We start from the raw sequence: 15,420 nt of genomic DNA on the forward strand, positions 1-15,420 counted from the left end.
ACGATATCATTGTCATCTGGATTGTACATTTTTTTCAGAAATCATGTGCAACAACAGTTCATTCATATTAAAGCATATGAATAAATTTGGACCACGACTGAGTTGTTGAGTTTCAGCTTCTGTCAAGTCTTTTTGGATTCATTAGGACAGCTCCAAAAAAAGAAGTCTTTTTGCTGAATTATTGGTGCTATTTTGCTTCTAAATTTGGAATATTTTTTGCATAGATTTCACAATGTGATCTTCTTTATGTACTTCCATTTGTCTCAGAATCTTGACCACACCCTCCTCTCACCAGAAAAAAAAGGGATAAAATTTGTATAGAAAAAGTTAATCTTTTTCTCTTTTACCTTGAGTTTCTTGAGAAAATTCCTAGGCTTTAGTTCTTACAATCAGTTGTCTCTGGAGGGTTGAATAGTTGCGATTTCAGCAATAATGAATGTAAAGCTTTGTTCTTGTTGTTGTGTTGAGCAGACATGAATGCCCTGTGGATTCAGAGATTATGGCCAGGGGCGGAGCTAGAGTTTTAGTAACGGGTTCGGCCCAACTCAGTAGCTTTAGTGCAAACCATATATTTGTCTTAAGAAATCCATTGAATAGGTACAAATTCTTACTTTAGAACCCAATAACATAAAAAAAACTAGAATCCCAAATCCCGTAACTTCAAATCCTGGCTTCGCCTCTGATTTTGCTGTCTTTGTAAAGAGAAACAGTTTTGTGTCTGTGATGTGTCTAGTGGGTTGATTTTCTTGAAAGTTTAAAGGCAAAGGTTTGGAAACTGTTTGGGGGTAATGAGTACTAGGGAAGTGAAGAAAGGGAAGCAAGAAGATAAGAGTTGTAATGTTGCTGAGAAAGTTATGGTGTCTGTTAAGGCATCAAAAGAGATACCTAAGACTGCTCTTTTGTGGGCTTTGACTCATGTTGTTCAACCTGGAGATTGCATTACACTTGTTGTGGTTGTACCTTCACAAAGTTCTGGTAATTTTTCTAACTTATTTCCATTTCCTTCAGTCTCATTGTGAAGTACTAAATCTACATTTTTTTGGTTTCTCACCCGGTGTCCGATACTCGATTTGAGGCCCGACTAATCCGGATTTGTGCCGGAAAGTCCCCTTTTGGGGGGTAAAACGCTCCTTACCAGAGGCGATTCTATTCCAGGGCTCGTTTCTATAGAGCTTTCATTAAGCATCTTTATTGAATTATAATATGCCTTGTCAAGTTAATACCCATTTCCTTGAATCAAGAGTCTATCGGAAACGGGCTCTCTATCTTTATAAGGTAGGGGTAAGGTCTGTGTACACACTAGCCTCCCCAGACCCCACTTATGGGATTACACTGGGTTTGTTGTTGTGGTCAAATTAATACCTGGTGTTTCTTGTTGTCAGTTTTTGCTGTTTCTGTGCTTCCACAGAAAAAGTCTAGCAACAGACTGTTCTAATTATATGTACATAACTTTAGTGGTTTCACACACAATTTCTAGGTAGAAAGCTGTGGGGTTTCCCCAGGTTTGCTGGAGATTGTGCCAATGGCCACCGGAAGTCAAATTCTGGAAATAGTACTGAGCAAAAGTTAGACTTAACAGATTCCTATTCTCAAATGATCCTTCAGCTCCAAGATGTTTATGATCCCACTAAGGTTAGTTCCAAAATACTTTACTTGTGCAAATTGTTATATGGTGTACTTTCACACTGTCATACTAAAAGCTTGGTACTTTTCGTCCATTTCATATCTGCCAGATAAACGTGAAGATTAAAATTGTTTCTTGTTCACCACATGGAGCTGTTTCTGCTGAGGCAAAAAGGACTAAAGCTAATTGGGTTGTTTTGGACAAGTAAGTTTACAAGTTTTAAGAGTGGTTCCTTGTTTATGTTCTTTTTATTCTCTATCTTCTCTAAGCTATTTGCTGATTCTTGTTTCAACTTTTCCAGACATCTCAAACATGAGAAGAAATGCTGTATGCAAGAGCTGCAGTGCAATATCGTAATAATGAAGCGATCTCAACCAAAAGTTCTCCGCCTTAATTTAGTTGGTTCACCTAAAAAGGAATCTGATGTCGCGGGCTCATTACCTTCAGAGCAAGCTCAATCATATGGAAAAGAACTAGAAAAAAATTATTCATTGGATTCTTGTAGAGGTGCATTAGTAACACCAACGAGTAGTCCAGAGATGTTCAGTGCTACTGAAGCCGGTACTTCATCAGTTTCAAGCTCTGATCCTGGAACTTCACCATTTTTGGTCACTGAAGCAAATAGGGATTTGCACAAAGCAGAGTTGTTCTCCTTAAAGGAAGATCAAGATGTGGATGATTCAAGTTCAGAGAGTGAGAGTGAAAGTCTATCTTCTTCAAGTTCAGGATTCCAATCGTCGATAGTGGACAGTGTCAATTTACATAGTCAACTCTCTCAACTCCAGGGAAGCTCACTTAGATTTTTTGACATGTCTCAAATATCTACAACCAAGTCATTGCTGGAGAAGTTGACTAAGCTTGATATAGAAGGTGGTAGTGGATCCCCGAGTCCATTAACCAGAAATACACCTCTTGGCGCTCCTCCCTTGTGTTCAATATGTCAACACAAGGCGCCTGTATTTGGGAAACCTCCGAGGTGGTTCACTTATACTGAACTGGAGCTCGCAACAGGCGGATTTTCACAAGCCAATTTCTTGGCCGAGGGAGGATATGGATCTGTTCACAGAGGAGTCCTTCCAGACGGTCAAGTTGTTGCTGTCAAGCAACATAAATTGGCAAGTTCTCAAGGAGATCAAGAATTTTGCTCGGAAGTTGAAGTGCTCAGCACCGTAATGTTGTCATGTTGATAGGATTCTGCATCGAAGGCAGGAGAAGATTGCTAGTATATGAATATATATGCCATGGTTCTTTAGATTATCATCTATATGGTATGTGTACTCATGTTTCTTTATACACTCTGGTGAATGCTGATTTTGCTTCAGTCAATAAATGGACTTCTTTTAGGTTGGCAAGGTTAATTTCCAATAAATGCTGATATAGATGTGTGCTTGCAGTAATATAAGAAAACCTATCATATTTTTTCTCAATATGATTTTTCTTTGTTGATCTGTTGAAATATGCTTCATTTTTCACCATTCTTGAGCCGAGGGTCTTTCGGAAACAACCTCTCTACCTTCATAAGGTAGGGGTAAAGTCTGTGTACACATCTTTTGCAGACTCCACTTGTGGGATTTCACGGAGTTTTTTGTTGTTGTTATTGTTGTTGTTTTGATCTGTTGATATATGAATTGTATCAAATTAAAGTGACAGTAGAGATGTACTGTTTGGATATGTAGAGCATGTACTTAGATGTAATTTCGATTTAAACCCGGAAACCCATATATGGTGATATAAGAAGTAGAACTTGCACTAAAGAAAAGTTATAGACACAAAAAGATTCATAAAAGGTGTTGTTAATGGTTTGTTCATTTCACTTTAAGATTGGTCTTTTGCCTTTATGTATTACTTTACATCATTTTCTGGTATTTACAGGACATAATAGGGAACCTTTGGAGTGGTCTGCACGTCAAAAGATTGCAGTTGGAGCTGCACGTGGTTTGCGATATCTTCATGAAGAGTGCAGAGTGGGATGCATTGTCCACAGGGACATGAGACCCAACAACATTCTCATCACACATGACTTTGAACCACTAGTACGGAAAATCTCTTACTCAGAAGCATTTCTTTTAGTTGTATCCTTGATATAGATGGCAGGGGCGAAGCTACATTGTTAGAAGGGTGGTCAAATTGACCACCCTTCGTTGAAAAACTATACTGTGTATATAGGTAAAGTTTTAGGTTTTAAAGGTATACAACATATATTGAACACTCTTTGTCGGAGAATTTTTTTCACTTCTTTCAAGTTTGAACACACTTGGAGAAATTCTTGGCTTCGCCACTGATAGCTGGTCACATCATTTATATATATTCTAATCTCTCCAAGCTCAATTGATATAGATGGACTATAATAAACAAACATTTTTCTAGAGCTTCTCCATTGTTTTTCAAGCGACTGATTGGAAGACGAAAACAATAAAAGAAGCAACACCTTTGAGATGAAAGCAACTTTGTTAGCATCAAATGTCATATAACAATTTCTTAAACTCAATGCATGCTGTTTTAGAACTCTTAACAAGCAGATGTATTGTGGACCTCTTTGGTGAGACAAAATGAAATGAGTGGATAAAATAGGCAAGTAGTCTTTATAATATGCAATACAATTTTGAAAGCTATCTCCTTGAGTTTTGACTACTAGAGTATTCTCACTTGCATCCTTTGCTTATCATCCTCTTGTTGACATATCATTTTTGTTTTCACTTGTTTCTTATAAATATGACACTTGATTGCTTTTGAAGTTTAAAAATGAGTTGCTTTTGTTGCATTACAGTGCTTTAGATGTCTACATTTTGTTGAAGCAGCACTTGAACTGTATTAATCTTGCTTCACCTTTGTTTCTAGGTCGGAGATTTTGGTTTGTCTAGATCGCAACCAGATGGTGATGCAGGTGTTGAAACGAGAGTACTCGGAATGTTTGGGTTAGGCCTTGAAAAATTATTTGTATTTTACTTTTAATATGCAATTGGAAGGGAAGTAACCGGTAAAGTTGCTGCCATGTGACCAGGAGGTCACGGCTTCGAGCTGTGAAAACAGCCTCTTGCAGAAATGTAGGGTAAGGTTGCATACCATAGATCCTAGGGGTCCGGCCCATCCCCTAACCTCCCGCATAGCGGGAGCTTACTGCACTGGGCTGCCATTTTTTTTTTAATATGCAATTGCAGAAACATTAAACTTATTTTCTGTAATTAGGTACTTGGCTCCCGAGTATACTCAAAGTGGCCAGATTACTGAAAAAGCTGATGTTTACTCACTTGGAGTGGTGCTCGTAGAGCTTGTAACTGGTCGAAAAGCAGTGGATATTACCCGGCCTAAGGGCCAGCAGTGTCTCACAGAATGGGTATACTTCAACACCTTATTATGCATCTTTCAGTTGTGGTTTGAGGAATAGTACAGCTATGCAGGTGCCTCGTCTCTTTTTCCCTTAAAAAATCCGTGATTTTTTCATTCAATTATTTTCAGGCACGTCCATTGTTGGAAGAATGTGCAATCGATGAGCTAATAGATCCCCGACTAGGAAGCAGCTACTCAGAGCACGAGGTGTATTGCATGTTGCATGCTGCATCTTTGTGCATACGACGAGATCCTCTGGCTAGGCCTCGCATGTCTCAGGTAAATTAAGTGTTACTTATAACTTTGTATTATCCTTTTACCAGCAGCAAAATGTGAATCAGCTATGTCTGGTTTCTCATGTATTTTTTGTTTTTGTGTCAGGTGCTTAGAATTCTTGAAGGTGACCTGATAATGGAATCTGGCCAATTGTCTACAACACCTAGGTATGATGTGGGAAGCCAAAGTGGAAGGATTTTGTCTGATCACTACATGCAGTATCAGAGGTACAGTGACTCAATACTAAACGATGGGTTGGAGGGATTAAGTCCAAAACTCTCATTTGACAAAAGGAGCCCCTCTATTATTTGGGATAGGGATAATCAGAGGACTGCATTTTCAGGTCATCTATAAATTGCTTGGTACTGACTCTTGTGAACAAAGATATATTTGCTGCTTTATCAATTATCAGCAGATCAAGCCAGGCAGTTCTGATCTTAACAATTACCACCTGTCTACTTCTGTTGTATCTTAACAAAACGTTAGGTTTTCGAGGCATTGGATTCTCACTAATGTTCCGCTTAGGCCACCATAGGCACCTTCACTAGGATCAACAGCCATATATTTCCATCCACGGTATAGAAGTGAGGCATATTAGTGCAAGGCTTGTATTGCCACTTGTCTACTTCTGTCATATCTCAACGAAACGTTAGGTTTTGAGGCATTGGATTCTCACTAATGTTTGCATTTCCGCTTAGTCCACCATAGGATCAACAGCACTGTCTTTCATTCCTTTGTGGCTCGAACCAAACATTATGGTCAAAAGTGGAGCGGTTGTTCTACCAGTAGAGCAATCCTCGCTCGTCTGTGATTGTTTCGAGACAACAAACTCACATTTGTGCAAACGCCAAGCTTACAAGGAACTGTTCTCGCGTCCCAATTGCTAAATATTATCTGGCCTGCTAGTCCTACACGTATCACTTAGTTACCTGTACTAAAATTCTTAATTGTTTTCTTAGTCAATATAAAAAGTTACACTCGGGACTTATAGTGAAAGTTCACTCTCTTTTAAGAAGATACAAGTGCAATCATGCTTGCATTAAGGTAGGTTGTTTACATCACACTTTTTGGGTGCGGTGAACGCTATATGAACGCGAGATGTCTTGTGCACGGGGCAACCCTTTTTACAAGTGCAATCATGCTCACTATGCACCATGTACAAGTTGAACTTTCATTACCGATGTCAAAAGTATCCAACTTTCACTATGCAAACCGTACTTCATTTACCATACAAACTTCTTTAAATATTCTACAGTTTACAAATAGACTAGGTTACTTGAGATTATTGTAGTTGATGGAAGGGCGTGAAGAAGAGGGTAGACGTATTGCAAGGACGGGAATTTAGCAGAGACATAAATCCAGTATTTACACCAAACAAGATTCAGAGTTTAAGTGACGTGCAATAATTAAACCATGGGAAGATTAAAGTTTATTTAAAATAAACAAATTATATATTCATGAAATTAGTACAAAAACTGCGTGAAGGTCAATTTTCCCCAAATGAGCATGTCCTAAAAGCACCAAGAGCGAATCAAACCATAGTGGAAGAGAACAGGCTTTGGCTCAATCCATGGCATTATATATACTGCATAAGTAAATTGGACATAGAGAAGACTATCGATACTAGTCTCAGCTAGCTCAAATGTTGGTGTTTTAAAGCCATTTTCGTTTCAGTTTTACTTGGAGAGACATAATATTATGCACCGTATTGTTTCGACGGTTTAGCACAAGCTGCACATATCAAAAGAAAGTTGACTACTATCTTATGTTTCACCAGGTCATTCTCTAAGTGGAGCAACATTCAATGAATGGAACAATACAAGATAGAGTAAAAATGATTATGAGATTAAAACTTACTCACACTTGTGCTATATTCGATTCGTATTTCAAATATAAAGAAGAAAAGCACCACTATTTACAGATTTCTTACAAAAGCCAGAGATTTAAACACATCCTATGTCCACTCATAGTCCAAGCAAATTGATTCTTCAGCGCAATCTTTGTAGTAAAAAAGAAAAAGAGAAAATCCAACCTAAATCAATCCAACGCTACTAGTATCAAAGGCGTGAAGGATCTGTCTTTACAAACTTGGAATGGACTTGGCTCGAATAAACTGCTTGAGAATGGCTTTCTCATCATCAGTGCGCCTTTTCTCCTCGGGATCTTTTGGCTTAAGTTTTCTCTTTTCTTCCAATATCCACTTAAATAGTTCACGCTGTTGTTCTCCTGAAATTGGTTCATGAACAATAGCAGGCAGCACAGGAGGTGCTGCAGTAATAGCAGCTGCTGATGAAACTGAATTACTAGGACTATCAGACACTTCTCCTGCATCAGTTCCCACATCTTTCCTTTTGGTCCTCAAGACAAGATAAGCTACACAAATTACAAAAAAAAGTGCATGTTAATGTGCCGTGAATGTAAAAGCAAGATGAGTTATCGAATTAGAATTGGAAAGACACTGCAGCACAGCTCCAAAGAATGTAAAGAATGCACGAGCGACAAAAGAATACAGGTTAACTTATCATCAGAGTCACACATCTTTCCAGAAGATAACACGTGACATTGAACTAAGATATGAGAAGTAACAAAGCCCCATCTTCTGACTTGTTGTAACAAACAAAAACAATTCACTTCTCAGAAAATGAATATGCTCATACATATATAAAGTGTTTGCTACTTCTCCGTCAGAGTCATATCCCTTACAGCACAAACTTTAGCTAAAGAAATATAGTGAAAGACAAAGAGAATCTACTTGCAGCAAAGCACAATACAGAATAAAGACTGTCCACCACTCAGCGTATAAGTTAGATATACTATGATCTCTTGATGTCGGAACTGAACCAATTGAGATACTGAAAATATAGACCGAAGCATATAGTGCAGAAGGACTATAAGCCACTAGATAAGATCTAAATAGAAGGCTATCCAGTTCTCCACATTTCCAACTTGAATACAATCACCAAGTGAACCACCAAGTAAAAGTGTATACAAGATTTCAGATTCTTTTCTCTTTCTAAAGTACAATGTGGCTTTGATTAGAAAATTTATCAAGTGAAAAGCTCTGAGTTTCTCATTTCAGTACAATCTGTGTTTTTCTTTTTTTCGGTTACAGGAAGCAAATGGTAGACTGGAGGAGTGAAAACAAAAGAGTGGATCCACTAGTTTATATAAATGTCAAATTCTATCAGAGTACGCCTCTATCCAACAGCAATCAAATTTTAAAGACGGCAATACTATGTCCACCACAAACAACCTAAGAAGCAGTAGAAGTTCCATGTCATAACATTGTCAATACCACCAGGATCCCATTTAAGCTTTCAGTTAAAGCTGAAACAACCACAAAACATTCAAATGAAAAAGGAAGAGAACTCTATCAGACAACTAATACCAGGAAAGCGATGAGTGAATTCAAGGACGAGAGGAGTTGCATTCCTTGTCTCATATCACAGAGGAGACATAGCATTTAGGGAAGCAGGTGTAGTATTTGGAAGCACCCACTACCCTCAGCTCGAAACGAGTATATAGATGAGCAATTTTACACACACACACACACACTAAATTCGCACCATCACAAAATGGTAACTGGTGTGGAAAAAAATAGGATGATTATGGAGAATAAAAGGTTTAGCTTGAGGCGTGTCAAGGACACTGTCCTTAAGGATATTTCGCCCACACAAAGATGAATAATATTAGGCGTATCCCCCAGGATTCAACAAGCTCTTCTAGTATAACTAGGAGCAGAAACAACAAAGATTTATAAGAAGAAAACCCAGCACAAAAGAAAGAAGAAGAAAAGTTTTACTAATTTCACTACTTTTCTGTTTTGAAGATGAAGAGGTATATATAGTCTAAAACAGAAGTAGACTCTCTGTTCCATATTAGAGGTTGTTCAAGGAAAACATAAACCATCAGAAACGTTCAAAAAACTATACGTTAAGTATTAAAGCCATTAAGATTAGGCATTGATTTTTCAATACAAACGTTATTGACTTTTCAATAACGTACAGATCAATACTAATGAGCATTCAATTTTTAAATTTATATTATCCCAAATTGAATTCAAAATTAACTAATTTTCTGTTACAAATATTTTAAAAATAATTACTATCATAATGACTCATTAATATAATAGTAAGAAAATGAACCTAGACATAATTTTAGTATATTTCTTTTTTGAGATATCAAAAGTATTTTTCTATCAATCCCCCACATATCTCAAAAAGATATAAAAATAATAATAATAATAATAATAAAATAATTTGCTGGGTTTCACAAATGAGCATAATGCGTCGAATCTGGTGTCTCTTGGACTATGAACCAGACCTAGATAAAATAAGATTAAACTTACAGAACAAATGGTGAAGTTTAGAACTTCTACGAACCAAGAATTCTTTTGTAAGTTTAGTGTCTTATCTATCACATTATACCCGCACACACTTTGTTGTTTGTCGCGGTTTTGCGCTAATAGGCCATGCGTGCGCCTGGTTTTCATGAGTGCTCTAGAAATTTTTTGCCATAAATTTCATAGGAGCGGCCCCACTCCACACTCATATAGGTCCATCCATCAAGTGTATTCTACAACACAATACACCACCTATAAAAGGCTATGGATTAATAGATTAAGAGTTTAATAACTCAGCCTCTCATTCCTTGCAGACTTGCACTATATACACACATACACCATAGGAAGGGATATAATTTAATAGTGCACATTTGATCAACTAATGACTTGTTATTACCCATATGAACCTACTTCATGGGATCTCCAATCACATAGGTTGGGTTACCATCATAGTTGATATAACTCAAATTGGCAAAAGTCTCATTCCCCTCGATGTTTCGGATATTAATTTTCTTCCCAAAGGTTTAGTCAGAGGATTGGCCAAATTCATTTTTGACTTCACATAATCTATTGAAATAATTCCATCTTTCAGCAGCTGCTTTATCACATTATGTCTCAATCTGATATGTCTACTCTTCCCATTAAAGGATTTATTTTTAGCAATGGCTATTGCAGCTTGGCAATCACAATGCATCGACACAGAAGGTGTCGGTTTTATTCCTAGTGGAATACTCGCCAAAAGGTTCTTTAACCACTCGGCCTCATTGCCAGCTAATTCCAATTCCACAAACTCAGATTCCATGGTAGATCTAGCTATTATTGTTTGTTTAGCTGATTTCCATGCCACAACACCCCCACCGAGGGTGAACACATAACCACTAGTGGATTTTGTCTCATCTGAATCAGAGATCCAGTTAGCATCACTGTATCCTTCTAGTACAGTGGGAAATCCACTATATTTAATACCATAGCTCATGGTACCTCTCAAATACTTCATTACTCTTACTAATGCATTCCAATGATCATGACTCGGGTTTTGAGTATATCTACTCAATCTACACACAGCATATGCAATTTCAGGTCTAGTAAAATTCATCAAATGCATTAGACTACCAATAACTTGAGCATATTTATTTTGATCTATAGAATCTCCCTCATTCTTTTTTAATTGACTACTAGCATCATAAGGAGTGCTTACAGGTACCACATCAAAATTAGCAATTTTTTTAAGAATTCTTTCAACATAATGTTCTTGAGTCAACATCAAACTATTGTCATCTCTTATAATTTTCATGCCTAAAATAACACTAGCTTCTCCCATGTCTTTCATCTCAAAATTAGAAGACAAGAAAAATTTAGTTTTATGTACCAAATCAAGGCTAGGACTAAAAATAAGCATGCCATCCACATAAAGGCAAATAATAACACATGTACCATCTACACATTTTGTATAAACACATTTATCTACTTCAATTGATGAAAAACCATCATTAATCAATACTTGATCAAATTTTTCATGCCACTGTTTAGGTGCTTGCTTTAGACCATATAAAGATTTTAACAATTTACATACTTTATTTTCTTGCCCAGACACTATACAACCCTCAGGTTGCTCCATGTAAATTTCCTCTTCCAAATCACCATTTAAAAATGCAGTTTTAACATCCATTTGGTGAATAAAAAATTTATAAATAGAAGCCAAGGCAAGTAAAACACGAATCGAGGAAATTCTAGTTACAGGAGCATAAATGTCAAAATAATCAATATTTTGCTTTTGGGTAAAACCTTTTGCAACAAGTCTAGCTTTGTATTTATCAATGGAACCATCCGGATTGAGTTTCTTCTTAAAAATCCATTTACAACCAATGGGTTTTAGCTCCCGGAGGTAAATCTACCAAAATCCAAGTTTTATTTTGTAAAATTGAATTTAATTCTACATCAATAGCTTCTTTCCAAAATGAGGCATCATACGAAGAAATAGCTTCAGAATATGTTAAAGGATCATTATCCACAAGATAAGTATCAAAATCATTACCAAGAGATTTTTCTTTCCTTGGTCTTTTGCTTCTTCTTAAATCCTTACTTTCAAAATCATTTTGAACAATTGGAACATGTGAAATATTATCGCTTGGAATAATAGGAGCATCGGAATTTTTTTCAAATTTTAAAGGAAAAATATTCTAAAAAAATACAGCATTTTTTGTTTCAACAATAGTATTGTTTTCAAGTACATTACTTTTGACTACTAAAAATCTATATGTTGCACTGCTTTCAGCATACCCAATAAACATACAATCAGATGTTTTAGATCCTATCTTTCTTTTCTTAGGATCGAGTAGCATTACTTTAGCAAGGCACCCCCACACTTTCAAATATTTCAAATTAGGGGGATAGCCTTTCCACAGCTCATAAGGAGTTTTACCTGTTTTCTTATAAGGAATCCTATTTTGTAAATGACAAGCAGATAAAATGGCTTCACCCCAAAGATTATCCGGAGCACCAGAACTAACAATCATACTATTCATCATTTCTTTTAAAGTCCTATTTTTTCTTTCCGCTACACCATTTGATTGTGGAGAATATGACGGAGTTATCTCGTGAATTATACCTTCTTTCTCACAATAATCATTCAACAAAATAAATTCACCACCTCTATCGGATCTAACTCTTTTGATTTTCTTATCTAATTGATTTTCTACTTCAGATTTATAAATTAAAAACTTATCAAAAGCTTCATCTTTATTTCTCAACAAATAAACTTTTGTACATATAGAAAAATCGTCTATAAAAGTCACATAATATTTTTTCCCTCCTCTAGTCATTGTTTGTTTCAAGTCTCCTAGATCAGTATGAATTAAATTTAATAATTCAGATTCTCTAAATACTAAAGCACATGATTTCTTAGTTTGTTTAGCTTCTGCACAATCTTCACACTTATCAATATTCGAAAAATTAATATTTGAAATAAGACCTTCAAGATGCATTTTCTTAATATAAGATAAACTAACATGTCCTAATCTAGCATGTCATAAATTAAAAGAATCAATCAAGTAAGCAGAAGTACTAGCATTTTCATTCATAACAATGAGTACAAACAAGCCATGGTTATAATAACCCTTGCCAACAAAATTATTATTCTTGGTCAACACGACCTTATCAGATTCAAAAGAAACCTTCACTCCCACTTTTCCTAATAATCCCACAGAGACCAAATTGGCTCGGATACTAGGAACATGCAACACGTTATTCAATGCCAAAGTTTTGCCAGATGTGAGTTTGAGAAGAACTTTGCCTTTTCCAAGAACTTGAGTAGTTCTTGAGTCACCAAGATAGACAACTTCTTCTCCCTCCTCAACTTGGGTGTAAGACACAAAGTCTTTTTTGTTAGCACATATGTGCCTAGTGGCACCAGAATCTAACACCCAATCTTTCACATTGGCCACAAGGTTAACTTGGGAAACAACCGCAACAATTATATCATCCACTTTGGCTTCAGTCAAATTTACTTTAGCTTAGTGGGATTGTCATTCCCAACCCTTTTTCGACATTGAGCAACATATTGGCCAGATTTGCCACACACAAAGCAGTTGCTTTTTTCCTTGAAGGTTTGATTGTTAGTTTTGGGCTTATAACCATTTCTTTCGTCGTACCTGTTACTTGATTTTCTCTGACAGTTGTTGTCCTCCACAAGGCTGCTTCTAGTTGCAATTTCTTTTCCTTTGTCAACAACAGCATGCTTGCGGTTAAAATTATCTCCACCAAAAACCTCAATTTTTGAAACATCCGGAAAAGGTTTGGCACATGTAATTGGTGATGGAACATCAACAGAAACAGTTGGTGCAGCAGGTGCAGTAGCATCAACAGCAACATTAGCAGCGTTATTCTCCATAATAACTATGTGAAAATATCCTTAAGATTGTTGGAAAAAATAGGATGATTATGGAGAATAAGAGGTTTAGCTTGAGGCGTGTCAAGGACACTGTCCTTAAGGATATTTCGCCCACACCGAGATGAATAATATTAGGCGTATCCCCCAAGATTCAACAAGCTCTTCTAGTATAACTAGGAGCAGAAACAACAACGATTTATAAGAAGAAAACCCAGCACAAAAGAAAGAAGAAGAAAAGTTTTACTAATTTCACTACTTTTCTGTTTTGAAGATGAAGAGGTATATATAGTCTAAAACAGAAGTAGACTCTCTGTTCCATATTAGAGGTTGTTCAAGGAAAACATAAACCATCAGAAACGTTCAAAAAACTATACGTTAAGTATTAAAGCCATTAAGATTAGGCACTGATTTTTCAATACAAACGTTATTGACTTTTCAATAACGTACAGATCAATACTAATGAGCATTCAATTTTTAAATTTATATTATCCCAAATTGAATTCAAAATTAACTAATTTTCTGTTACAAATATTTTAAAAATAATTACTATCATAATGACTCATTAATATAATAGTAAGAAAATGAACCTAGACATAATATTATAATATTTCTTTTTTGAGATATCAAAAGTATTTTTCTATCAATTGGTGCATACAATAGCCCTATGCACCAATTGACCTAACATTAAGGATCTATCCTGCTTAAACCAAAAAATCCACAAAACTGGGCGCTAGTTGAAAGTGAAAGAGCGCGAATATGTATATTCAAGCAAGGATCAAAGGTAGGAGATTGAATAGTATATACAGTTTTAAGAAAGTAGAAAAAAGCAAGGGAGTCAGATAGGAACCTCCAACAGACAAATTGACAGCCAAGATCATAGGCCAAAGGAACTTGTAGCGCCGGACAAAAGATTCCTTAGGCGGCAGCGGAGGTGGAGGCGCCGCCACACTTCCTCCTACTGACGTCATCGATGATGAAGAAGAAGGTGGAAAATTTGCCGGAGTAGATCCTTGTAGTTGTTGATTTTGCTTCAGCTGAGCTGTAATACAAAGTATACAAGAATCAATGTCACTATCCAAATAAGCAAATCAATCAAATAATATTTCAAAGTGTCTCTCAATTCGAAACTAGTTCTGCAGTTAAAATTAAACTATTTTTACAGGAACAGCTAAAATTACCAATTTATCTGAACTCGGAACTGGCTACATGTGAATATCTGAAGAAACAGTACGGGGAAAAGGAAAAAGGAACTATAATATTATTCTCCATTTGCGAGTTTCGATATGTGACTTGACTAAAAAGATTCTTACCTCGTTAAGAGATTAATCCTAAATCTATTTTCTATTTATATATATATAAGAAGAGAAGCAAAGAAATGTTATATTGACAAGTGGCATAATATTAAATTGATATATATAATTTTTTGAATAATTCTTCAATTTTGTAGAGTTTCAAATTTATTTGTTGTTGTATAGCACACGTTTGTTTTCAGAATTTAAAATTTCAGAGTTTTTAATTTTTTTTAAAAATAATTTATTTTACATGGCACCATTAAATGACACATTTTTTTCTCTAAAAAAGAAAATTTATTTATAATTTGTATATTTAGATACCACCGTAGGCATATAAAATTTATTGAAATTAAATCCATAAAATATTTTGGACTATATTTTAAATTCAACATATTTTAACTCAAATAATTTTATTGGGCTAATATAATTGAATTAATTATATAAGTCCAGTATATATGGATTAAATAAATAGGTCCAAATTTAGTAGGCTAATCCATTTAATTGGGCTACAAGTGATGAACAAACTTTATTAAGCCTAAGATGACATCTTCCTAGAGGCCCAGTGCCACGTGTCTATTTATATATATAAGAAGAGAGGCAAAGAAATATTATATTGACAAGTGACATAATATTAAATTGATATATATAAATTTTTTGGATAATTCTCCAA

General features: G+C 35.7%; 1 protein-coding gene and 1 pseudogene across 3 annotated transcripts; one reads left to right on the forward strand and one right to left on the reverse strand.

Moving 5' to 3' along the window:
• The first annotated feature begins 250 nt into the window (after positions 1-250).
• Positions 251-5,664, forward strand: LOC104212142 (inactive protein kinase SELMODRAFT_444075-like; annotated as a pseudogene).
• Positions 5,665-7,051: 1,387 nt separating this feature from the next.
• LOC104212143 (uncharacterized) lies at positions 7,052-14,774 on the reverse strand. 3 transcript variants are annotated; one of them, XM_070160427.1, is made up of 3 exons: positions 14,637-14,774; positions 14,306-14,497; positions 7,052-7,600 (listed from the first exon to the last, which is right to left on the reverse strand). In XM_070160427.1, exons 2-3 carry the CDS (start codon positions 14,424-14,426, stop codon positions 7,308-7,310), a joined length of 414 nt encoding a protein of 137 aa, XP_070016528.1. In that variant the 5' UTR covers positions 14,427-14,497; positions 14,637-14,774; the 3' UTR covers positions 7,052-7,307. The 3 variants fall into 3 exon arrangements, with proteins under 3 accessions (XP_070016528.1, XP_070016529.1, XP_070016527.1); XM_070160428.1 differs by lacking the exon at positions 14,637-14,774 and having other exon boundaries at positions 14,306-14,605; XM_070160426.1 differs by lacking the exons at positions 14,306-14,497; positions 14,637-14,774 and adding an exon at positions 13,220-13,942.
• Positions 14,775-15,420: the final 646 nt, after the last annotated feature.

This window comes from Nicotiana sylvestris, chromosome 10 (assembly GCF_000393655.2).
Source record: "Nicotiana sylvestris chromosome 10, ASM39365v2, whole genome shotgun sequence".
Classification (NCBI taxonomy): Eukaryota; Viridiplantae; Streptophyta; class Magnoliopsida; order Solanales; family Solanaceae; genus Nicotiana; species Nicotiana sylvestris.

What these genes read in the sequence shown, in the direction of transcription:
- LOC104212143 (XM_070160426.1), bottom strand. Translation starts at nt 13,439, where the DNA reads ATGTTGCTGTTGATGCTACTGCACCTGCTGCACCAACTGTTTCTGTTG. An exon ending in CAGAGAAAATCAAGTAACAG is followed by an intron (nt 7,601 to 13,219) that starts GTACGACGAAAG and finishes TAATTTGTGTAG; the next exon opens with CTTATCTTGTCTTGAGGACC.